Source organism: Glycine max, chromosome 15 (genome assembly GCF_000004515.6).
Source record: "Glycine max cultivar Williams 82 chromosome 15, Glycine_max_v4.0, whole genome shotgun sequence".
Classification (NCBI taxonomy): domain Eukaryota; kingdom Viridiplantae; phylum Streptophyta; class Magnoliopsida; order Fabales; family Fabaceae; genus Glycine; species Glycine max.
In genome coordinates this window covers 17,047,219-17,073,433 of record NC_038251.2, presented here as the reverse complement: position 1 = coordinate 17,073,433, position 26,215 = coordinate 17,047,219, and the positions used below count along the sequence as shown (strand labels likewise).

General features: G+C 31.1%; 1 protein-coding gene and 1 pseudogene across 1 annotated transcript; both read right to left on the bottom strand.

The window, feature by feature from the left end:
• Positions 1-3,216: 3,216 nt before the first annotated feature.
• On the bottom strand, positions 3,217-8,267 carry LOC100785892 (protein STRICTOSIDINE SYNTHASE-LIKE 3-like; annotated as a pseudogene).
• A 7,262-nt stretch (positions 8,268-15,529) lies between these two features.
• On the bottom strand, positions 15,530-21,231 carry ALDH7B2 (aldehyde dehydrogenase family 7 member B2). Its single transcript, XM_003546464.5, has 14 exons — positions 20,949-21,231; positions 20,751-20,837; positions 20,454-20,585; positions 19,636-19,708; positions 19,437-19,459; positions 19,290-19,353; positions 18,646-18,691; positions 17,447-17,627; positions 16,948-17,124; positions 16,678-16,842; positions 16,363-16,503; positions 16,181-16,278; positions 15,867-16,016; positions 15,530-15,786 (listed from the first exon to the last, which is right to left on the bottom strand). The coding sequence occupies exons 1-14, from the start codon at positions 21,081-21,083 to the stop codon at positions 15,732-15,734; spliced, it is 1,527 nt and encodes a 508-aa protein (XP_003546512.1). The 5' UTR covers positions 21,084-21,231; the 3' UTR covers positions 15,530-15,731.
• Positions 21,232-26,215: the final 4,984 nt, after the last annotated feature.

Here is a 26,215-nt window from a genome sequence, read left to right as displayed (position 1 = left end):
TGTGATTCCTTTTACTATATGAATCAATCCAATGAAATGATGTCTAGCTTTTGATTTATTCACAACTCTGAATTTTTAGTTCCACTGATGCAATTGACAGAGAACAGTTATCTGAATTCTGGAATCAGGATGAGGAAGCAAATGGATCAGAGGAAGATATACCTGATTCAGATGGTAGTAACTAATTTCAGTTGCTTGTTTTACTCTTGGGGTGAGGAAGTGTGGTTATTAGACTATACATTCATGTGGATGAATTTTCATTGGTGGATGGTAATGAGTTTGTCAACAACCTAACCCGGTCGAAGCTTCAATCCAAATTAGGAGTAAATGAAAAGCTTGCTATGTTACAACGGGCAGAAGAAAACTTCTATCGAAATAATAATGCTTACAAACAGGTTTATCTTTAATGGATTATACTCACTTTGTTAGTTAAAAAACGTAAATTCTCCTAATTTTTTAATGCCTCATCCTATTTTCCATGGTTAGAACCTTTGGGTGTTAACATAGCAAAAACTGTTCGATGAGCAATCTCTACTGGGAAAGGCAGAACAGTTGTCTAATTTGATGAGCAACCTTTGTAGTCACTGCCTATTTCTTTTTGAAGTTCAGTACTGTTAAGATCAATAGAGATAAATAAATTGTTCTTCTGTCTGCATGTCCACTTGTCTAATTTGATTAACACAGAGCAACAAAGTTGACAAAAATGCTATTTCTGATCCAATGCGAGGAGCAAGCAGGCAAAGGTTACAAAATGCTCTAAAACAGGTTCAACAACGGCTTGACAACTTCAAGTATGCTTATCATCCTTCTTGCTTGTTTGAGTTTTTCTTTTGTCGCCCAACTCCTTCCACAACAAAATAAACCACCCACTCAATTGCTCAATATTTTCTTGCTATAACAAGTGTGCAGCTTATTTGTCATGCAGTAGCACCTTGTTCAAAGATCACATCATCATCTTGCTATAGATGAATTATTTAAATACCAAAACTAAATCTTTCCCCATAATATAATGACGATGATAAATAACACCTTAAATTATATCACAGCTAAAGCATAAATTCTCCAGTTCCAAGTGCTTGTTTACATGCATGTGTGTTTGTGCTTGGTACCCTTTTCCTATCACTGAACAATTAGAAGCAACAATGACAATTGGGATATGAGCTATTTCCATGTTTCTTAATTTAATACATTTGTTCAGGGTTGAAATGGAAACATCAGCATCTTTGCTAAAAGATGAATGCTACAAGAAATATGGCAAGGCTGGTAAATCATTCTATTATTTGCAAGTGGCAAGTACTGTAAAATGGTCGGCTTCGTGAATGAGCAATCACTTAAGAGAACTTAACACTACATTTTAATCCAAAACTTTAAAGTTTAAATTTATGGGTCTTCTCCTCATTTATGATGCTCAATTTTTTCACTTTTACTTGATGTGACCTCACACTTGTATTTCAACAATCTCTCCCTCAAGTGTAAGTCTGAAGCTGAACAACCCCTCACCCCAGCTGAAGAGTCCCTCACATCACTACCTGAGCCACAAATACCAAGTTGATACCAAAAAGTTCTTCATTTAATACCAAGTTGCCACAAATACCATCCTTCTCTGAATTCGTAAATAGTAGGAAAGCAAAAGGGGACCAATTACATGACACCAAAAAGCATTCATCAAGAGTCGAAAAGAAGATGAGGATATAGTAGAGTTACCCCAGTGGCTACGTACTATTAATGAGTTCAGATTTTAGTTGCAAAGTATCAACAGCCAACTTTGGCTTTTGTAAATCAAATAGCTTTCTGTTTCAATCATTTTCGTTTTTTATCTTTTAAGGATAAAATTCCATTTGAGCGATCAGAGCACGATTGATGCAGTGTATTTTTGTTGGAGCAAAGCTTTGTCTAAGCGATAAACATTGATCTTTTTAAGAATCAAGAGAAGCAACCATGTTCAGTTTTTGTGCTTCTAGTCTCTACTTTTTGAAGTTGATGAGATAATATAAATCAGTTTTCTAATTACAAAAAAAAAAAAATGTCTGTTTTCTTGGCCTGTATATTTCCGTTTGGATTTGTTGCCATCTACCAGGGAATATTTTCTATGGCCACCTCTGCGTTTCCTATTTTTGTTGGGTGGGTCCCTTTTATATCATGGAATTGTAGAGTTACAATTAAAATACGTTTAAATATATTTTTATTTTTAATAAATATTTTATTTGTGTTTATTGTTTAATAAAAAAAATTATTGAATTTTTAGTAAAATGATATTTTTATTTTTTATTCTTGAAATTTTATTTTAGCTCTTGATAAATTAAAAAAAGATTGTATTTTTTTATTAAATTTTATTTTAGTTTATATTAATATCAAATGACAAATATTTATTAAGAAAAAAACATAAAATTTATTAATTTATTAGGAATTAAAAATAAATATTAATAAAAAAATTATTTTATTAGAGACTCGTTACAAAATAAAAAATTAATAAAAAATAAATACAAAATTAGATATTTATTAGAAATAAAAACACATTTAATTTATTAAAATATATGGCTCAATGACCTTTCTAAACTTTCCATAATTGCCTCAGTGCGAGGAGGAGTCGTCGGCGCCATTGTCACCGCAGCCACAACAAGATCTTGACGCCTAGGGGCAGAACCGCCTATGCCGGCACAATTGCCACACTACAACATCTGGTCCATGTGATTTTCAATTTGGGAAAGAAGAGATTAGGATTTGAAACGGATGAAAACACTTATTGACAATTTTAAATCATGAAACTAACATAAAGAATTAAATTGAATTATTTTCAAAAGATAAAGAATTAAAATAAATTTTAAAAAATAAGATAAAGGGCTAAAAGGATCCTTTAGCCAAAACATATAAATATTTACCAATAAAGCGCAAGTGATTAACTATATATGACATGGCTATTTATCCCAATGGATATGCATTTCTTTATTCATTATGGAAAGGGATTGCAAAGAGTTTCACAGTCTACAGTTGTGGTGAAATTGGGAGTTGTTGAGTGAGAAATTTATCTGTTCAACTCATCTCATTTTTTCTTTCAACAATAACAGAATACTAGTTCTAGTACTAACAAAATGTGAACAAAGATTTTGCATTATGGGACAATATTCTCCTACATGTGCTTGGTCTAAATCATACACATCCATCAGGGATGCTTCTTTTGCTTGATCCAAGCTGAGGCATATCTTTATTCAAGGAGAGCTAAACTTGACTATTCCATGCACTATACAGTGGTAATTTTCCAACAAAGTTGGAATTAAGACAATCTAGGTAAAGGTTGTCTTCAAACTCCACAGCTGAAGTCACAAAAGTAATCACCTTCCCATCACCATCCTCAAGCTTTCTTATTATCTTGCCATTAGTTGTCACATTCACCACCCTTGCTTTCTTCTTTGCACCTTGACAAGATTAACTAGCCTTGGAAACAATGCAACCAGGTGCTAGTTATCTTGCAGTTGTGGACAAACTCAAATCCATCAGTAGTCAACTAGTCAACTGTGACATCAATATTGAAGAAAAACAATTCAATATTATCTCCTATTTTAGGTTGAAAGAAATGGTACCAACACTTTCGCTAAAATTCTTTTCAACATGTTTTATTGATATTGATTGAAATTTATTAAAAATTATATTTTTAGTGATTTTATTTTTAAATTGAGAGAGAATAATTAAATAAAAAATAAAATTAGCTAAAATTTATAATTTTTAATAAATTTTAGTCAATAATAAAAAATATTAAAAAAAATGTTAAAAAGAATGTTCTTTTTTGAGGTATATACACCCAATAAAAAATTCAAGATACATTTAAAAAGGTGATTGGAAAGGATAAAATAGGCCTTGCAGACGTTATAGTTTACTGTTTTCTTAGTTTAAATTACACGTGATCACACAATAACCTCTCACTATATATGGCCAATAATTTATAGTAATAATATACCTGAATCAAAGCGATCCAGAAGGATCCATCGGGAGCAAGATTGATGTTTGTTGTTCCTTTGTTTGCTCCATTTTAACCAATACCTCTAACACCTATATCTGATTCACAGAGATAGATTACCATTAGATAAAAATAAATTGTTAAGATTATAGAAAGTGCACAAATTAATATTTCAAGAAAAATTTAAAGATATTTGAATTTTCCTGTAAAAAGTTATATTGATCAGGACCTTCCAATAATATAAAATATATGTTTTAATTTTTTAAAAAACTTTTTATGATGCAAAACTAATTATTAATTTTATATAATTAAATTTGAATATATTTTTTTTCAATTGATAAAATATCTAACTTATTTAATCTTTTCTAGAAATATAAATAAAATTCATTGATTTTAATTTTGGAAAATTTCTATAATTTTTGCGGAGACTAGAATAACAACAATAGTTAATAATATAAGTTATTCGTCTTTTTTATTTCAAAATTTAATATCTCAAGTTGCATTTAACTTTTAAATTTTTAATCTCGAAAATAAATATTGAATTTTGTTTCTTCTTTAATTACATATACATGTTAATATATATATATATATATATATATATATATATATATATATATATATATATATATATATATATTAGTTATATTTTATCATTGCTCTCATAACTTTGAAGGACCGGCCAGTGCCTTGCCTTAACCTCTACTTAATTTATTTATTGAGTTAATGCTTATGTACTATTAATATAAAAAATGCTACAATACCAATCAATTAGAATTTAATATTAATATGATTTTTAAAATAATTATTATAAATGATGATTTATAATTAAATTACAGCATAACATACTTTCTCTTATTTATTTGACGATATAAAAAAAACTTATTATAAATGGTGATTTATAATTAAATTACAGCATGACATACTTTCTCTTAGTCGCCCGCACCCATATGCAGCTAGATGTCTCCATGCAATCCAGGGTTTTGTAAACTCAATTGGCTAACAAGACATGAAAATTCCATGAAGAAATTTACTTACTTTCAAGTTTCACAAACGACAAGATAATCTTCGTCCTTAAAGAGTGCAACGCCGTTGGCAAATGCAAGATGTGGTATTGTACTTGAGAACTTGTCCATGAGGTCTTGCCTCTAACACATCCAAATACCAATCTTGAAGATGAAATTTGGTACTAACAACACTAAATATACATTCCCGTCAGATGCTTCTATCACATCGTCTGCAAACCTGATTTTAAGAGAATATTGTAAATAATTATTAAATTATGTTAAAATATTCGTCCATGAAAAATTTGAGTAAGTGAAATTCTACTTTATTTTTAAATTTTCCATTAAAGTTCTATTAGTTTTCATAAAAAAAAAAGTTATTACCACAATATCTTTTACACTGTAATCCTCTAAGTATTATACTGTCTTCCCCTTTCTGTGTTGAGATATACACGAACAAATACAAATATATTACACCTTCTATTTAAAAAAAAAAAGTTGTAAAAAATAATTTTGAGTAAACCACCTTTTAAGTCTCCAATCTTTGAGAGATTTAATTATCACATTTTTCTCTTTTCTTATTTTAAGATATACAAATTTATATTTTAATAGATAAAAAATACGCCGCAATTTTCTTCCTTTTTCCTGTAAAAGTATAATCACTTCAATTAAAGAATATGTTTTTAATCAGAAAATCGTTAGTTAATATATGTGTATTTTTAAAAAAAGTAAATGTGCCTAAGTTATTTGATATTTAAATATTCTCAATTATAAATCCTCTTTCCACTGAATATCATTACTATCCTTTTTATATATTCTAATTTTTTTTAAAGAATATTCTTAATTAACAAGTCATGTTAAATAAACTAATTTGTATATTTTAACTATAAGAGGAGAGTGTAATTTACTTTAATAGTATTAAGTTAAAAGGACTAAACAGAATATCTTAACATAAGAGCGAGAGAAGAAGAATAGGTACATCTTTTAGGAAAGAAAAATGTAATTTACTATTTTTGTTACAATTATCTTTCTCTTTATGATAACAAGAAAAAACAATTATGTCTAGGTATTTAATTTACTCTTTTTTTCCTTTTTATAAATATATGATCTTGAGAGGATATTATATATATATATATATATATATATATATATATATATCATAGTTTCTCTGTTATTTTTTATTTACTTGTACAAATTCTCTTTATATGAATGAAATAAACACATTATTTCCATGTCTTTATTCTCTATGTCTTTCATCCTATTTTTTGGTAGAGAAAGGCGAATATCAAAATTATACTAAAAATGTATTCTAATGTATTAAAATTATACTCTCTTGAACCCAATTTTTTTTCCTTTGAATTGATTGGGACATCTAGTTAATCTGAATTTGTGGTCATCCCCTACTCCCTCTATTAGCAAAATGAAGCTCTTAATTATCTTGAGCTACTCATCTAATCTTTTAAACTACTTATCTATTTTAATCTATTTTTTTATCTCTATACCTAAATTTGATTTGAATATTTTTTAAAAGAAATAATCAATAATTAAAAAAATCTTTTAATCTCGATAAAGTCACTCAAAATCAATTAACAAGATATCAACAACTACAAGAGTTGTTTAAACAATAATTCTAACCCAACTCTTCATGAAAGAATAGATAATAACTATTTATACTTATGAGGTTGTCTTACACTATCACTGTTTATAACTCCAATCAATATTTGCATCATATATTTAAATTTTAAAATTTTAGTAATAATTAATTATGTATAATATAAAAATCAGTAGAGCTTTATTGTTGTAAAAATTAATAAAAAAAAATTAATTGAAATTATGATAATTCTAGACTAAATTTTTTCTAGTCGTGGTTTTTACGGTGGTATATTTAAATGGCATCAGTCTTTTATCGTTTTTAGTCACTGTCGATTTAGTTGTCCCGCATTAACAAGATTCCTTTGCATACAGCCTTGGCTGCAACAAGTCCCTAGCTAGTCATATGATTTAGAGAAGTATTTTTGTTGGCCTCACGTCACGTGAAACATGGCCTAAAGAAAGTATTTTTGTACACGCCAGTATTTTTAGCTCAAGTATATGATTGGACTAGTATTTTAAAAAGACATGTAATATAAATACAACAATAATTCATATAAGATTTAATTATCCATTTTAGGAATATTCTTGTCTGCCATCTACATAATTTTTTAGGAATATTGTGTTGGCCTAACCAATTCAGCATATATATATATATATATATATATATATATATATATATATATATATATATATATATATATATATATATATAAAAGTATGAGGCAACAAGAAAATATTATCTTTATTTCTCATCTTTTGTTCTGGGGAGGTCCCTAGTCTTCAAATTTTAGGAATTAGTCACCAAGATCCTAATATCTTTGGTGCTTTCATTGAACTCCATGGTTGAGTCTACTTATTCCAAGTCCAATATGGACCGCATCAAAGAGGTCATAGCAAAACTCACCCTCACCGCCACTCAAAACACAATGACCACCAAAATTGATGAATTTCTTCATAAAATGGCTCATCTCGAAACCAGTCAACATTCTCCTACCTCTTATTCTGCAAACCCACATTTTGTATCCCTTTCTCCCAACCCTCATTGCATGAAGTTGGATGTTCCCTGTTTTGACGGTTCTGACCCCTTGAGTTGAATCTTTAAGATCATCCAATTTTTTTAATATCACTCCACACCTTACCACGAATGTCTTACCATCACTTCTTTTTACATGGAGGGCCCTACTTTGGCTTGGTTTCAATGGATGACCTGTAATGGCAAAATTACTTCATGACCCGACCTTCTTCTAGCGTTGCAAGCTTGTTTTGCTTTGTCGCAGTACGAAGACCCCACGGGGGCCCTGTTCAAGCTCATGCAGCGCAACTCTGTCAACGATTATCTTTCTGAGTTCGAAACTCTTTCCAATTGCACCATTGGTTTACCTCCCCCCTTCCTATTGAGTTGCTTCATTTCCCTGTTAGCACTTGAGATACGTCTTGAAGTCCAGGCATTACAACCCTTTACGTTAATTTAAGCGATAACTCTGCCTCGACTCCAGGAAGAAAAGTTTAGTGACAATCGTCATGCATTTCGCGATAAGAACATTTCCCATGTTTCTTCTGTGCCTCATTACCCACTAGTTCCAAATTCGAACCCACTGTCATCCTTGCTACCTTCTCCTCCGAAAAAATCACCGCTACCCTTCAAGCGTCTCTCTCCGGAAAAGAGGGCGGTACACCGCGAAAAGGGTATTTGTTTTAACTACGGCGAAAAGTTCAGTCATGGTCATAAATGCTCCTCCAAATTATTTCTTCTAATCGCTGACGAGGAGGATGTTCCATAGGGAGAACCCACCTCTGTCGATTTGCAACACGAGCTCACAGAGTCAGCGGACCATTTGTAAGCTCAAATCAGTTTTCACGTGCTTTTAGGTCACTTGGAAACTAAGACTTTACGCTTATTGGGCTGCATATCCAACCAGTAAGTGGTAATACTAATTGATGGGGGAAGCACGCACAATTTTGTCTAAGAACATTTGGTCACATCTTTGGGCCTTAACACTTAGCCTAGTCACCCACTTCGGTCATGGTGGGTAATGGGAATGAAATTGAGTGTCATCAGCTTTGTACGGGAGTGGTCATTCATGTTCAGGTCCAAGCCTTCACTGTTGATCTACATGTCTTACCATTGTGTGGGGCGGACCTCATGCTGGAGGTCCAATGGCTGAAATCCTTAGGACCCGTTTTCACCAATTACAATGACTTGACGATGAAGTTCATGCACTCTGGTAGGGTGATAGAATTAAAAGGAGACAGTGACACTAGACCCAACTTAATCACAGCACACCAACTTCGACGCTTGGTTTAGACAGATGGAGCAAGTGGTTTTTTTAACATTTGTGTCATATCCATCGAGCCCCCTTAACCCAAACCAACAACTCACTTCACCACTACCCAAAAATATCGACCCTAACTCACAAATTCACCACCCTTTTCCAAGCTCCGATGACCTTACCACCGTTAGGTACCACTAACCACGTCATTCACCTTCTTCCCAATTTTGAACCTGTAAATGTCTATCCTTATCATTACACATACTTCTAGAAGCAGGAAATCAAAAATCAAGTTAGGTCCATGTTGCAAAATGGGATTATTCGCCAAAGTATGAGCCTTTTCTCTTCCCCTGTTCTCTTGGTCAAGAAAAGAGACAGTTCTTGGCGATTTAGTGTGGACTATCGTGCTCTCAACGCGATTATGGTAAAGGGTCATTTTCCAATTCCCATAGTGGATGAATTGCTCAACAAACTAGGCAGTGCTCGCTGGTTCTCGAAACAACATTCCAAAAATTGAAAGACGCAATAAGGCTCTGGTCCTGCTTCTACCAAAATTTTCCTTACCTTTTGTCTTAGAAATAAATGCTCCGGGAGTGGGAATGGAAGCTGTATTATCTTAGTAGGGTCATTCCATTGCATTTTTCAGCAAACCACTTTGCCCGAAGCCCCTTCATGCCTCTACATATGTTCAATTGCTTTTTGCCATTTTTGTTGTTAAAAAATTGCATCAATATCTCTTAAGACACCACTTCACAATTCTCACAGATCGTCGAAGCCTCAAAGAGTTAATGTCATAGGTCGTGCAAACCCCGGAGCAGCAAATGTACTTGGCAAGATTGATTGGGAAAGTAAAATTTGGTTGCAAATGCCTTATCTCGAATCCCTAAGACTCCTACCGAAGAATTACTCGAGTTATCTATGCCTAATTTCACATTTTTACAGGAGCTCAAATGTGAATTGTCTCTTCATCCTAATTTTATCACATTCCGACAAGCTATTTAGAGTGATCAAACTGCTCATACTGATTGCACCATTGCCCAATAATTGATTCTTCAAAAAGGACATATTTGGTTACCAAATGGGCTTCCTTTCATCATGTCATTGTTGGAGGAATTTCATACAACTCCCACGGGTGGACACATGGGTATTATGAAGACTTTAGCATGATTGGGGAAAAATTTCACATGGCCTAGAATCAGGGAAGATGTCCAACAATTTGTAGCAACTTGCCTTAATTGTTAGCACACTAAGTATGAAACACGAAAGCCTGCATGTTTACTTTGCCCATTGCCCATTCCTCCTAGCCCTTGGGAATACCTGTCTTTGGATTTTATTGTGGGCTTACCTGCCTACCATGGTCATACTACCATTTTGGTAGTTGTGTGTCATTTTTCCAAAGGCATTCATTTAGGGATGTTGCAGCCCCATTACACTGCACATACAGTTGCACTTCTTTTCATGGATATTGTTGGCAAACTTCATGGTATGCCTCGAAGCCTAGTTTCAGACCGTGATCTATTATTTATCAGTCGTTTTGTGCAAGAATTGTTCAAATTGAGTGGGACCAAGTTAGGGGTGAGTTCAGCATATCATTCCCAATTTGATGGACAGATAGAGGTGTTGAATCGTGTTATAGAACAATATTTGTGGTCATTTGTGCATAATAAACCATCTTCTTGGGGAAGATTCTTAATGTAGGCTGAGTGGTCTTACAACACATCCAGGTATTCTACTGGTGTTTCTCTTTTTGAAATTACCTTTGACAAGAAACCTCCTAGCTTTCCACAATATCTTGTTGGTACATCCAATATTGAAGTAGTTGATGATTTTTTGACTAACAGGGAGGTCGTGTTCGCCAGTTTGAAAAAGAAACTTATGAAGGCACAAAAACGTATGAAGCAATTTGCTGACAATCATACAAGAGAGGTGAATTTTAAGATTGGGGATTTGGTTATGGTCAAGCTACGACCCCACAAGCAAATGCAAAATACTGGTGCACCTTATTCCAAGCTTGCCAAGCATTTTTATGGTCCATTTCAAATATTGGAGCAGCTTACAAACTCCAACTACTCGTAGGGTCTCACATTCACCCTATTTTTTCATTGTTCAATTCTGAAACCATTTCACAAGTTGTCGAAAGATTCAAGTTAGTTGGTGGCGTTACCGACAACAGAAGTTGACAACTAACTTATCATCACACCTCTTGCTATTCTCAATACAAGTTAGGATCGCTTTACTGTTGAGCCATGGTTGATGGTACTGGTTCAATAGGCAGACTGGGCTAGTTTGGAAGTTAGCTATCACCTTAAGGACAAGGTATTTTTAGATGGCATAAGGGATGATAGGAAATGAACCATGGCCTAACAGGATACTACTGTGGACATTAATAAAAGGCCCAAAAGGAAGATCACTCCACCAAAGCATCTAGAAGATTATGTCTGAAGAAGGTGTAACCAATTCTCTTAGAAGGAATGTTATGTTGGCACTGTAGTATTGGTTGGTTCGGATTTTAGGAATATTCTTGTATGCCATTTACATTCTATTATTAGTCATTTCTGCATTCTATTATTTTCAACATCTATGTATGTTATATATATATATATATATATATATATATATATATATATATATATATATATATATATATATATATATATATACACGAGTATGAGGTAGCAAGGAAATATTATCTCTATTTCTCATTTTTTGTTCTTAGGAGGTCCCTAGTCCTCAAATTCTAGGAATTAGTCACTAAGATCATAACATCTCCCTCAACTTTTTTCTCCTTCTCCTTCTTCTTAACCACCAAATCAACCTTATATCTCAACAAGTCATAATAATTATGTTCTTTCATCTTTCAGTAATAACCTATATTTATACCTTTTGAAGCCTTTGGCCATTAACAAATTTATTATCCAAATCTCAGAGACTAAAAATGTTACCATGCATGCATGCTCCTTTTGCAATTCAATATCCTAAACCAAAATATGTTGATTATGCTATTGAAACAATTTAACTTTTGTTTGTGTTTAAGAGTTTATTTTACCTTGGAAGTATCACAAACAATGAGACCACTTGCTTTTGCTGTTATGAATCCTAGCAAAGTATCATTATCCATATGCTTCCAATTCTCCCAATTTCCATTCCTATGCGATATTTTAATCCAACCATCTCACTGCATATAGAAAATTTGAATTGTGAGAGCTACTAAAACTGCTAGAACCAAACTTGTGCTCACTCAAATCAGATTGGAAACCATGCTATTTGAGACAATTGCTTTGATATTATAAAGGCTAGCTCTAATATCATGCTATAGTCCTAAAATTAAAGGTATAGATGAATAATACATTTATCCAACAGTTGCACACGAATAACAACATGTGTGTACATAATTGAAGCAACACTTGTTTGTACAAATATCTTTACCATGTGTCAAAGTCATCAATAGTTAAATTTGAATTGTGTTCTCTTATTAAATTTAGTTCAAGTTTATGAGTATTTATTGTTCAATAAATGGGCAATGTCCTTCTCCATGCATTTAAGATAATTGTGAAATTTTGTACAAAAAAAAAGAAGAAAAGGGTGTGGATGTTTAAAATTTCTAAATGTGTTCATTGTGAATTCCATATAAAGGCAAAATGTTAATGTGGTTCTTACCAGAATTTAGAAGTTTACCTTTCTTAATTAATGGTGAATTATACTTTTTTAAGATAAATATCTAAATTTGTACTCGAATTTGTTAAGTAAGTAGTGTAACATCCTTGATTTTCAACTTCTCAACAGCTTCTACACTACGGTACTTCACACAGTGACACTTCCCACAACATCTTTGTTGGTCATAACTCTCCACCGATCAGAACTCTCTATAGGTATCCCTTTCTAAGACATCGAAATCAGCATGCTTGCTTCCAAGATCAATGATTGACCCCACAAATCAACACAAAACTTTTTAACATGTTTTGTCCTCACTCAAACGTTTTTCGAGAAAATTCCCAGAAGGTCATTCATCCCATAACTACTCAAAGCCAAACACGCTTAACTATGAAGTTCTTAAGTGATGGACTACCAAAAAGTAGATGCATCTTGTTGGTATAGGTAATACTAATTACTTCCTTTAACTCATCCTCAATTGTACAGTCTCATACCTACACAGCCTCTAGATCCCTCTCATTATGATGTAATTCAATCAGGGTGTTACATGCCCACTAGTTTCTGCTTGGTTTGTACTCGAACCACACCGTACTGGAAGAAAGGTCTGCTGTAATACCATTTGTAACATCTCTGATTTTCAACTTTTCAGCGACTTTCACACTACGGTATTTCACGCGGTGATACTTCACACAACTCAAAAATTAGTTTTGCTTGCTTTCAAGATCAATGATTGACCCCAAAAACCAATACAAGACTTTCCAGAGTGTTCTGTTCTCACTCACATGCTTTCCCAGAAACTTTTCAAAAGATCACCCATCCCATAACTACTCAAAGTCAAGGACGCTTAACTATAAAGTTCTTAAGTGATGGACTACCGAAAAGTAAATGCATATTGTGGGTATAGGTAGTATCAATTAATTCATTTAAGTCATCATCAACTATACATTCTTATACATGCAGAACCTCTAGATCTCTCTCATTCTGGTGTGATTCGATTAGGGTGTTACAGTTAGGTTCCTGAAAGATAAAAAATTAAAATTATTCTCAAATGTGTAAAAAGTACAACAAATTTGTCCTACCATTAAATCTCTTTCGTGCCTCTGTGATAGCTTTGTTGATGATGTGGCAGCTGGTGGCTGTATGGGATTGCCAAGTGTGAAAAAATTGACTTTTCAATTTGGATCTTAAACTTAACTATTTATTATCATTTTAGTCTCTAAACTTAAGCACTTACTAATATTTTGGTCCTTGATCTTAACATGTAGTGTTATTTTAGTCCATGAGCTTAATATGTACTGTCATTTTAGTCTCAAATCTTGTGTCCAAATCAAGTTATTATCTTATATGCTATTAATATGTGTGGAATGTTAAATTAATTAATTAATCTATTTTATACAATAATGTTGATGATGAAAATATTCTTAAAAAAACTTGACTACCACCAAAGGAAGAAAAATAAAAATATTAAAATCATTTTCTTATATATCCTTTTCATGGGAGCAAGTGTAATACATCTTGTTTCTATTTTTTTTTACCGTCTTTGCACTCTTACATTTTTCCTTTTTTTTTCCATTTTCCTTATTCTTCATCATTCTTTATTTATGTCCTTTGATCATTAGGTAGTAGCAAAAAGATAATTGCATTAGTAAATATTTGAGTTCATGCTTCATTGATTAGTTATTATGCATTTACTTGTGATATTTAATTTTTTTTTTAAAAAAAATACCATATTTAAAAAAAAACTAAAGGTTTAATCTTTAACTATTTATCATTTGTAATTATTTATAGTGTACAAGTTTGATAGTGTTTCAAAAATTATTAATATGTAATTATCACTAATATAGTATATATTGAATAGCTGTTAAAATAAATAAGCATTATAGATAAAGTATTTTTTTTCCCAACAATTAATTAGTATATATGAGACGTGATTTACTAAATTTATTATTATTATTATTATTATTATTATTATTATTATTATTATTATTATTATTATTATTATTATTATTATTTCTCCAATTTTAATATACGTGAGCAAATATAAACACTTTATTATGTAAAAATATTTTATGAATTTAACATGGAAAAAAATATAATACTTCTTTTGATACATTATTTTTTAACAATAATAACCATTTTTAAATATATAAATTATATTATAAATGTAATTCTAATAAATAAATATTTTTAAACATATAAAATATATTACGCATTTATGATAAATAATTTATATTATGATACAACATTATTTTTAATTATTGATAATTTGTTAAGAAAATATTAAAATTTAATTTAGAATCAAAGATGAAAAAAGTAGATTTAAAAAAGACACGTGGTTAACAAAATCAAGTATATGGCTTATTGAGTAAGGAACAACTCCTGAAAATGTGAATAATTCCTAGAAACTTTTCATTCAAAAATGAAATGCATATTTATAAGACGTGAGTAGATAAATTGAAGGAATTACTATTTTTTAGAATTTCTATTTAACCCTTAATCTTTTTCCCGTTTTTAATTTTAATTTTTAATCATTTTAAGGGACTAAAAAACTAAAAACAATTGTAAGAGTAAATATTCAACGGAACCCTATTCCATTGTAAATTTAATTTTTATTTAAATAATAATAATATAATTTAATGACTGTTTTATGTAAATCAAGATCAAGTTAATAATATATTTCTTTATACCTTTTATTGAACTAATTTTTTTCTTTCTCCTTTGTTCTCATTTTAAATCAATGTCAAATAATCTTATCGCTTCATTATCAATGCCAATGCCAAATAATTGAGACTGCACGTACTGTTAGTTAGGGATGTTCATGACCCTTGCTATCCCACCAACATATTGAAATAGCTGTTGACGAATTTAGGTTTAAGAAATTAAACTCAGTATATGTTGAGGACGGGTTTGAGTTTTACTTTTGAGTCATTTTAACCCTGTCTAATATTATATTATCCTTTTGAAAAGTTTAATTTTTTATAGCAATTTTAAAATATTTTTTTTATATTGTCTAAAACCAAAAACATACTTAACACATGAATTTAAACATCAAACATTTTGACTGGGAAATAAGAACTTTTGCAGCTAAATTTATTTAAGATTTAAGATATCTTATACATTGAAACTGTCATGTGAAGGTACCATCCTTACAGCAGGCAGATCTTGTTAATACAACACTTTGAACCCATGTCAGCCAGACTAACATCTCTCTTTCGGGCTGCAAAATCGCATTATTTGTGCAGTTTCATTTGCAAGGATAGCTTTCTAGCCAAAGTTTATTCCCTGAGCTAATGGTAGTTCACTTCCATAATTGATGGTACTGCCAAGGACAGCAATTATAATGTCATTAATAGAACTTATAACCAAGAAATGAAACATCATAAATTCAACAAGACTTACCATGTAGAACGCCGCATGTATTGCTTCCACGAGTCACTTCCCGCCTCACGGCCACCACCGGTCGCCTTTTCTCCACCAAAGGCACCACCAATCTCAGCTCCATTTGTAGGTATGTTTGCATTCACTATACCACAATCACTACCTCGTGGCCTGCACCATATTCACACCCATGAACAAGTAAAATATACTATTTATGCAACTATAAATCACCACAAACATCTTATAGGAGTGTTAGTCAAGTACTGAAGTGTGTAGGCCAAACTCATCAGCAGAGATCGAAAGGATAGGACAAAAATAAGTTTGTAAGTACTTACCCAATCCACTTGAATATAGTTCCAGGTCTTTGGGTAAAGATTGAACTACTTAATCCTTGAGGTACAGAATTGTTCAAGGCAATTGCTTCTTCCAGAGTCTAAGTAGAAAATCATGAAGTTCAATCATAAATTAAACTCCAAAATAAATAGTCCAATGAAAGAAGATATAGAATATATGCTACCTGAAATTTCATAACATACAGAACTGGACCAAACAATTCTTCTTTAACTACAGGAGCATCGGGAGAAATCTCAACAATTGTTGGTTGTACAAAATTTCCTGCTGACTCTAATACAGATCCACCTGTTAGGATCTTCCCTCCCTGATAATCAGAGTATCAAGTAAATTATCTCTACACAGAATACAAGCATCCAATCCATTGTATATGTATGAGCAAAAGCCTGCATATCTTACTGAGCAAAATTACAGATATGAAATGGAAGGTTACATCCCCTAAATATTTAACATAACTAGAAAATAGTGAAATGAAACATACCTGAGATTTTATGACTGAAATACCCTTCTGAAAGTTTTCCACTGAAGTAGGAGTATGCAAGGGCCCAACTAGAGTCCCCTTCTCCAAGGGATTCCCAATTTTGACTTGTTTGTAGACTCCAATAAGTTGGTCTAGTACATCTGCGTAAATACTTTCATGCAGAAACTGCAGTACAAGGAAGCTAAATGAAAAATTAAATATACCTTCTAAAAATCACATGTGATTGCATTAAAAACTATGAAATTCAATTTTTTAAATTGGTTCTAATACCAGTCTACGGCAAGTTGTACACCGCTGACCAGCAGTACCCACAGCTGCAAACAAAATAGATCGTACAGCCAATTTGATATCTGCATCATCCATGACTATTATTGCATTGTTACCACTTAACTCAAGCAAGCATTTGCCAAATCTCTCATTAACTGTTTGCTGGACCATCAAGCCAACCTATATAACAGGAACGCATCATTATGAACTAAACAGCATAGATATGTTTGCATAGTTTTGTTTTAATAGGGGGCACAAGAGCAACATACATGATTACACAGTACATGACACATGGAAGTAATTTCACTAAAAGGGTGATATTTTAGTGTGTTAGACAGTGACTGCAATAAGACTGATACCACTAGTACCATAGGCAACTAAACTGAGCACTATTAAGGTGACATCAACATCTTTTAACACTATAAATTTATACATCCTATTCAATTAGTTGAATTGTTTCCTGTATAAAATATCATGTCCAACTACTTAGTACATAACATACCTTTGAACTTCCAGTAAATGAAACCAGGGGAATGCGGGTGTCTTTTGCTATTGCCTGACCAATGTCAGCACCTCCACAGAAAGAGGTGAATATTGCACCAGGTAATTTGTTCCTCTCAAGAACTTCAGCTACTAGCTTTGTCACAGCAATAGTTATCAAAGGAGTTGTTGGAGCACCCTTCCTTTAATGGATGTCATAGAAAAACATATATTAAAAAGATAACACGATTGTCATTGAAAATTTGAAACACTCAAGAATCTGGCAAGTGAACATATATCACATAAAAATCCAAACAGATCTATGTAATTGCACCAACAAAGATAATTTTATCATCATGCCTTCTTTCTTGGCTGTGTATATTATATGAACTTTTTGGGGGGGAGGGGGCTGAAGGGTAGGCAAAGAGCAACATGCCAACATGGAGATAAGCATGAAGTATGCAACCATTATGGAGATAAATTAGAAATCAAGGATGATTGAACTACAAAAATATATAGTGCTTTAATCGTTACCATTTCATGAACAACAATAAAAACCACCACCACCACCAAGCCTTATTCCACTATGAGAGTTAGGCTTCATGGGTTGATGTCATTGGGACTTCGGAAAAAGAAAATAAGTCAAAGGAACTGGAAGTGCAATTGGAGAAGTTGGAGGGCATATTATCTCCGAAACTTTCAGCTTGTCTAGCAACAACATTTTGTCATCCAAGATATATTCAACTAATACGTTTAAATTGGATTAGAGATCCATCAAAGAGGTGAATTTCCCTAACAAGATGTGTAGTTGCAGGAAAGCCAAAAGGTCAAGGAAGACATTCACTATATCTCTGTTTCTGACCAATCATACAAATTGGTGCTAATAGAATACATACAACTAAACACTAGTGCATCAAGAACTGAAGTATTGGTTAAATAGAGTTGAGAGTCTAACTGAAGCATGGGTTCCTACACTAGTTCAAGTGAAAGAAAATGGTGGAACACAATAAGACCAATGAAAATTGATCTGAAGTTCACATATAGCATTATTCCAACCAGTTTTGTAAATGAAATATCTCGATCAAAGCCAATTGTCACATGAAAATAGAGAACAAAATATTGTAGAGGTCATGAAATATTAACAAAACAATCATGATCTGACTTAAAAATGTCCAGTTGAGTAATCTCATAAAATATACAGAGATAGATATATAGACATACCACACAACACAGTTACCACAGACTAAAGCAATGCAAGCATTCCATCCTGAGGCACAACAGAAATGAACATGTTTTAGTTATAATAAAAACATTAAAACGTTATTTAAAGTAGGACTGTATGATGCAAAATGCAGTCAAACTAGATGGAAAAACTTCAAGAAAGCTATGTGCTCATATATGTTGGCACCCATCCATTTATTTAAAGTAGGAGTCAGTAATGAAACCAGTAGTATGTTTAATTTACAAAGATTCAACGTCACAATCCCCATTCTGACTTACTTTTGTATTATATGAAGATTGAAGAGCAGCTTAAAAGTAACATAAAGCTAAAACATATCAACAAATGAAAATGATTCAAACATGGAGATGAAATTGATAATAAGAAGTTTAATGAATTGATGATATTGCAAGCTTTTATCAGAATAACAGTTCACACACAATCTAGTTGCTTACAGATCAAGATGACTCCTAGACACAACATATTTTCAGGTAAAGTTTAAAATACATGCCAAAATTAGATGACAAAATGGCAGTGAATGAATGCACTAACATTTTCAATCTGATTATAAGTAATGTTGAACTGAATCTAAGATCCAAAGGAACTTGTTGCTATGTTCATTAAGACAGGATGAGAAAATACATACCTAGAACAGCGCATGGAAAGTTGAAAGCAGTGATTACACCAACTATTCCTAGTGGGTTCCATACCTGTGGTGTAAAAGTATGTGTTACAGTTAATATCATATAAATCAGTACAAAAGTCAGTGAATAGTTATACTTTAAATACGCACCTCAAACATCATATGATCTGGACCTGTTAAAAAGCAAGTAGAAGAACACAATAACTCAAAATTGGAATATCATGGAGAAATCAGAAAAAAAAAAAAAACAAGAGACTATCACTAACAACATATGATTTTAAATAACTATGTAACCAGAAGGATTAAAAAGAAAAGATGAACAATTAATATAGATACACAACAATCTTACGTTCTGATGGTATAATTGATCCATTCAATTGTCTGCTTAGCCCAACACAATAATCACACATATCAATAATTTCCTGCGATGGATAGAAAGATCACAAACTATATCATATAAAAATGTTATGTGCAAAATCTTTCACACAATAATTTTCTCTTTCCCATGGTGTATGTGGTTAATTTAGTTATGTGCATAATTAGAAAAAACACTCAAATGCTTTCAGAGTGCAGTTAGCCTATATACACACTAAACATTTATGGAATGCTCCCAATAGAAAGAATGAAGTAACTTTGAAAAGCAACCATCCTCAGATAACCAGATATATGGCCTAAGCCAAGATGATGCAGTGAATATAGAAAATTCTGAAATATAAGCAATATACTTAAAAAAAACTGAATAGAACAGCCATTTTATTTTGGAATAAAAATTAGAATTATCTTCTGATAACAGAATCTTTTGATTAGGTGAAAAAATAAGTGATCGATGAAAAAAAATGTAAATGTAGTTAGATATGTGCAGTTGCTCAGGAAGACCCCCATGAAAAAACATCAAATCCCTTCACATTTCTAAGAACATTAGAGATGAAAATCACCAGATAATCAGCTAGAGGACATAAAATTTCATCAAAACGACATAAATTTGGATGTCCCTGAATACATCACACTGTTCTAATTAGAAATACCTGAAGTTCACCACCAATTATCTTGATTTAGTTTCCATCAAAGAAGTGTTATAGTATTATACACAATCTAAACTCTGATTTCTATGCTGTCAAACCTGATAATATGTCAAAAAAAGTTGCAGAACAGTTATAATTGTGATACCTGAACTTCCCCAATTCCTTCTGGGAGAATTTTTCCCATCTCAAGAGACACCAGTCTACCCAAAGGATCCAACTTGGCCCTCAATGCTTCACCAATCTGTCTCACAATCTCACCTCTCTTCGGTGCCGGAATCTGCAATAACATTACAATCACATCCTCAATTAGTTTCAATTAGCTTCCAATAACACATAGATGCAGTACTATCTACCAACTCTACCATGTAACTAAAACACAAAAAATAACCCCCCCAAATAAAGTATTAAAAAAATGTTCTTTTTTTAAAAACAAAAAACTCACAGTCATCCATGTCTTGGCTGCTTCACTGCAAGCTTGCAATCCCTCCTCATAATCTTGCAAAGTCGCTTCAGTCACTTGAGCTATGCTCTAATTTCAAATCACCAATAACCAATAATCACATACACATGAAAACAAAAACCAACAAAGCCTCACAAAATAAACAATAGAAATTGAAAAAAAAAATATGAGAAGGTGAACCTGATTGTTAGAAGGATTAACAGAAGTGACAGAAGAACCAGTGGCTTTCCATTGGCCATTAATGTAAGAACCAATGTTGGAGGAGCCCAAACCGATCTCCTTCAAGAACTCCAAGTTGGTATTATCGGAACCCATTTTATTTTTCTTTTTCCCTGCAACCCAGATGAAGTTACGTGTGTGTGATGTGTTTGATTCAGAAAGTTTTATTTATAGAGTTAGTTCCTCATATCATACTCTGACAGGGACACACATGGGATGGGGAAAGTGATGGGGATTCAGATTTTTTTGTACAATAAAGCTTGCACTTAGAGATAACGTGGGACTTAAAAAAAATTAAATATATTAGATTTTTTTTTACCGATAAGAACGAAGAAGACTCATGATGATGGGGCAAACGATCATTTGGGATTTAATGAATTAATGTTTTCTTTTTTATTTTCATTTTATATTTTTTATATTTTTTTGAATAAATGCTTATTTTCGTCCATAATGTTGTTAATTAATTCTTCCTCGGAAAATAAAAATTTAAATTTTTGACATTAGGAAAAACTATGACAAATTTATTCATTCCTTAATTTTCATTTGTTATCATTAATGAAAGAACATTCATACACGAATTTGATAGCATTTTATATATCTAAGGAAAAAAATTGTTATTTATCCAAAATATAATTTGATCTTCATTTTTTTCTTTTTTAATTATTACAAGCATAACATTACAATAAATACTTAAAAAATTAAGAATAAGCATAAGTTAGAACAAATATAATAATAAGCATCATATTAATTAATAAGTATAATTTGTCTATTAGTCTAAAGTTTCTTATGTGACCGTTCAAAATATGATACTCAAATAAAAATGTACAGCCGTTAAGTTAATTCTTATAAAAATGGGACTTAACTTGATTTTGTCATTACCTAATGTTATCAAAGAAATATCAAAGCAACATACAGATTAAGTTTACTAATCAATATTATGCTTATTGTTATGTTTGTTCTAACTTATGTTCAATTTTTTATTTTTTTAGTGTTTATTGTAATGTTATGCTTGTAACGGATAGATGAATTTGTCGCATTTCTTTTTCCTTCGAAGACTAAAATTTAAATTTTTATCTTTGAGGATGAAGTTTTCAACGCTCTACACATTTAAGGACGAAAATGACTATATAATCTTTTTTTAAATCATAAATAGTTTTTTTTAATATTTTTTAAATCATAACTATTTTTTTAATTATTTAATGAATTAATGTATGTTTTCTTTGTTAGTTTTATTTAATATTTTTTACTAATGTTAAGAATTATTATTTATTTTATAAATTAAAAAAATAATTAAAAAGACTTAATTTAAATAAAAATATTAAAATATACTACATATTTATTTAACAAAAACATTAAAATGTTTTATTACTAATATTAAAAAATAATATTAACACTCTTTCTTGTCATTATTTCCTTTCTTGCATTGTACGTTTCACACTCTTTTATTTTCTATCAATCTATAATTTTACACCTTTAAATTTCTCATTTTAAATTTCAGTTTTCATGTACTTTCTAACAATTTTAATTTTCTGTGGATTTATTTTGTCAAATTACTTTTCTGTATTATTTTTTCTTTATCAAATCATTTTCTCCCTAAAATATTCTTTTCTTCACATGTTCTTGTCAAATCTTCTCTTTATTGTTTAGTTTAATTTATTTTAATTGTTCTACACATTCTTTTCTTTTTGTCGATTTTTTTTTACCAATTTAACACACAAAAGAAAGTCAGTTTTATATTTGAGTGTCATTTAAACAAAACACAAGCTTTGCCTTGGTGTAAATTAGTTACACAACCATGGTGTTAACCGAAAAAAATACAAAAAAAAAACTCTTACGACTTTAAAGTCGTAAAAGTAAAAAAAATAAAATAAATCACAGTTTAAATCACAGTTTTTTTTATATAATTTATTTTTGTCTTACACAATAAATAATAATGCTAATTGTAAGGACTAATATAAGTATATACCAGTGAGACACCTTTTCATAAACTAATTAAAAAATAGGACCAAACAGGGGAGGCATGAAATTAATTCTGATAGATTTATATTTTAGATAAAATTTATATTTAATATTTTTGTTAATATATTGACTTTTTTATTAATTAAGTGACATTTTTTTCTTTAAAAAATTAATAAAAAATAATAATTTTGATGAATTAAAATTTAAGTTTTAATTATTTTACTCTTGAATTTACTCTTTATATTCTGATCTCGACTACAATCAAATTGGCATGATTTGGTTTTTGAAGTTTTTTAATACATTGCAACGGTAATTACGCCTATATCAATATATTTGTTAGTTTTTTCTAATATATAGAATTTTTATCGTTATTATATATGAAATTATAACTACAATTTAAAACTTCATTAGCCATTAAAATATACCAAGATTTATAAAAGGAAATTAGCTCAGTTGGTTGATTTGTTGATCTATAATAAATATAAAATTAGTTTATATTCAGAATTTAAAATTAATTTTCATTTAAAAAATAGAACTATGTGATAATTCAATTATGAAATATTAACTCTGTATGTCAATTAAGGTTAACCGAGCTGAGCCACAAAAATTAGTTTGATTTTACTGATTCAGTGTTGAGGAATATTATCATCAAACTTGACGCATTTTAATATTTTCTTTTTGCAATAGGCATGGTTTTTGGGCCCGACAGGGAAGGATATAATTCAGAAGATAATGCTATTGTATTATCAATTGAGGAGCATACATAAGTAAAAAACTTTAGCATGGTAGGAAAGTAAATATTTACGGTTTGATTTTTTTTAATTTTCATCTGATGGCTTAATTTTTGTTAACATTTTTTTTTTCTTTTTATGCTTATTTTTTTCTTAATTACCCATTTCTTCTATTTCTTCTACTTTCCTCTTCTTTGTTTCCGGCCTTGGGTCGGCAGCCTCCGCCATGGATGCCGGCGGCGACTTCCACCTTGAACCAACTGTTGTGGGGATTCGCGGAGAGGGAACGAAGGGGTGCAGAGAGAGGAGGGGTTGGGGAAGAAATATTGTCTCAGGCCAAACCTGATGAACCTGAAATGTTTGATGTTGTGAATGACAGAAACACTTTGAAGGAACCCTTCCTAGGGCTATGCAAATTGAAGCAAGCTTTATCTTTAGTGGACCTGCCAGAAATGAAATGGCTTACAGATTCTTTGCTTAGGGCCCAGGACAACATGCATACTCTACAGGAAGAAATTTCCACAATCAAGGAATCATCCCGTAACTATATTGATCAGCTTAGTTTTTCTCTTTTGCTGGCTTAGGGTGGTACCGTTTTTTTTTTTTTTTGGGATTTGAGAAAAGGAGATTGGCTTCTTTGACCACTCTTTAAAATTGATATGCATTTATTTTTCTGCAATTAATTTAATTTGCAATAAATTAAACAATTGAAAAGGAGTTGTGTTCAATATCAAAGCAGGAAAATTTAGTGTGAAAACAATTTCAATAAAAACAATAACTATAGTGCAACCTAGGATTGTGATTGGCATGTACCTCTTTCCCCCAATTCTAATTCCAATAAAATTCCTTAACAATTTCAATTACTAGCCCTTTTAAATTCGCAGTTAATGATTGTCCATAGTTAGCAACATTGTTTCCCCTAACTTAGTTCCCAATTGATCATAGGTGAATTAATTTAGGGCAAACGATATTCACAGAGAAATTGATTAAAAAAATTTAATACGCTAGAAATTCACACAAAAGGTTTGGTCATGCAATTTGTATGCATTCAATCATTTTTCAATTCAGTTAATTACAAGAAATTGATCATAAATAAGTAATTAACAAAGGTTTAAAGTGATCGATTCTAAAAAGATAATAAAAACAAAGAAAAAATTCAATTTACTAAATAACAAGAACTTTATTAAGAATCAAAATTGGAGTTTAAGGTAGAATTACATCACTATCTTGGACGATTAATCATGAAAATCATAAATAGATTTTTAAAAATATTTTTTATTTCTAAGAAGTTAAGTTTCACTATTGATTTTATTAACAAATAAATTTTTAAGAGTGAAACATATAATTCATTTTTGATTGTAAGTTCTTTTTAATCGAAAAAGTAATTATAGTTTTCAACTTAAGAGAATTGTCTAAGTATTGACGAAAATAATGATAATAATCTCAATAGTAATATCCATAGTAAAGGATTTTATGTAAATAGTTTCTCTGACAATTCCTATAGTAACATTTTTTTTATAATAGTGTCTTTCGATAGTAATAGTTTTTATAATAATTCTAATCATTCAATCTCTTTATGAATTTGATGATAACAAGCAAAGGAGATAGGATAAAAGTATAGTTTAGAGAAGAAATGGAGATTGGAAAGAGTAAAGAGTTTAGAAAGATGCATAAAATTAAACGGGACAAAAATTTATTAAAATTAGAATGAATACATACATTATGACCTTTGAACCGAGACCCATTTTCGAGTGCATCATTGTTGGTAATTCGGGATTTGAGTGGTAGTAATTCAATCCTACAAAAATGGTTGTCAGAAGTCTTTATTTATAGGCTTCTACTACTAACTGTTTAATTATAAATTTTTGACACATGTACAACAAGTTCCTAATTACTTAGACCTAATGGCGTTTAATGTCTTGACATAATCCTTTTCGTCAACCACTGCAACTACTATTTCAAATTCAAATTTAGACTTCATTCTGAGCACTTTTTCCTTCCACGTGCTTAATGCATTTAATCAAAATTTCAGCCTCATCAAAAATTATTATTTTGATAACCATTTTGACATTTTGGACACACACTAAATATTTTAGTCTGATCTTAACCTTGCTATATTTTCTCGTCATCAAAATGATATATATCAAAATTCATCTAAGCTCTCACCTTAGAAAATTTCTCATAACAAAGGTAACATGGACTAAGAAGGATTAGCCACTCATGGTCATGAATAAGCCAAACAACTTAATAAGAGACATAAAGATTACAAAGAGGGAGAAAAATTATAGTAATTATCCTTAATGATGCTTTCTACGTCCTTCTGTAGTCAAAATCCTCTCATTTGGCCCCTTACTCACTTAAAGCTCTCAAAAATCATGAAAAAGACAAAAGATAAAACAAAACCCTTACGCAATTTCCCCTTTTATAAAATAAATGAAGTGACGAAAATATCACAAGAATGAGGGTTGAATTATGTTTTTACAAACTTTGATTCCTTTTTGAAAGTAAAGAGAGTTCTTATATAAGTTCAAAAAGAAA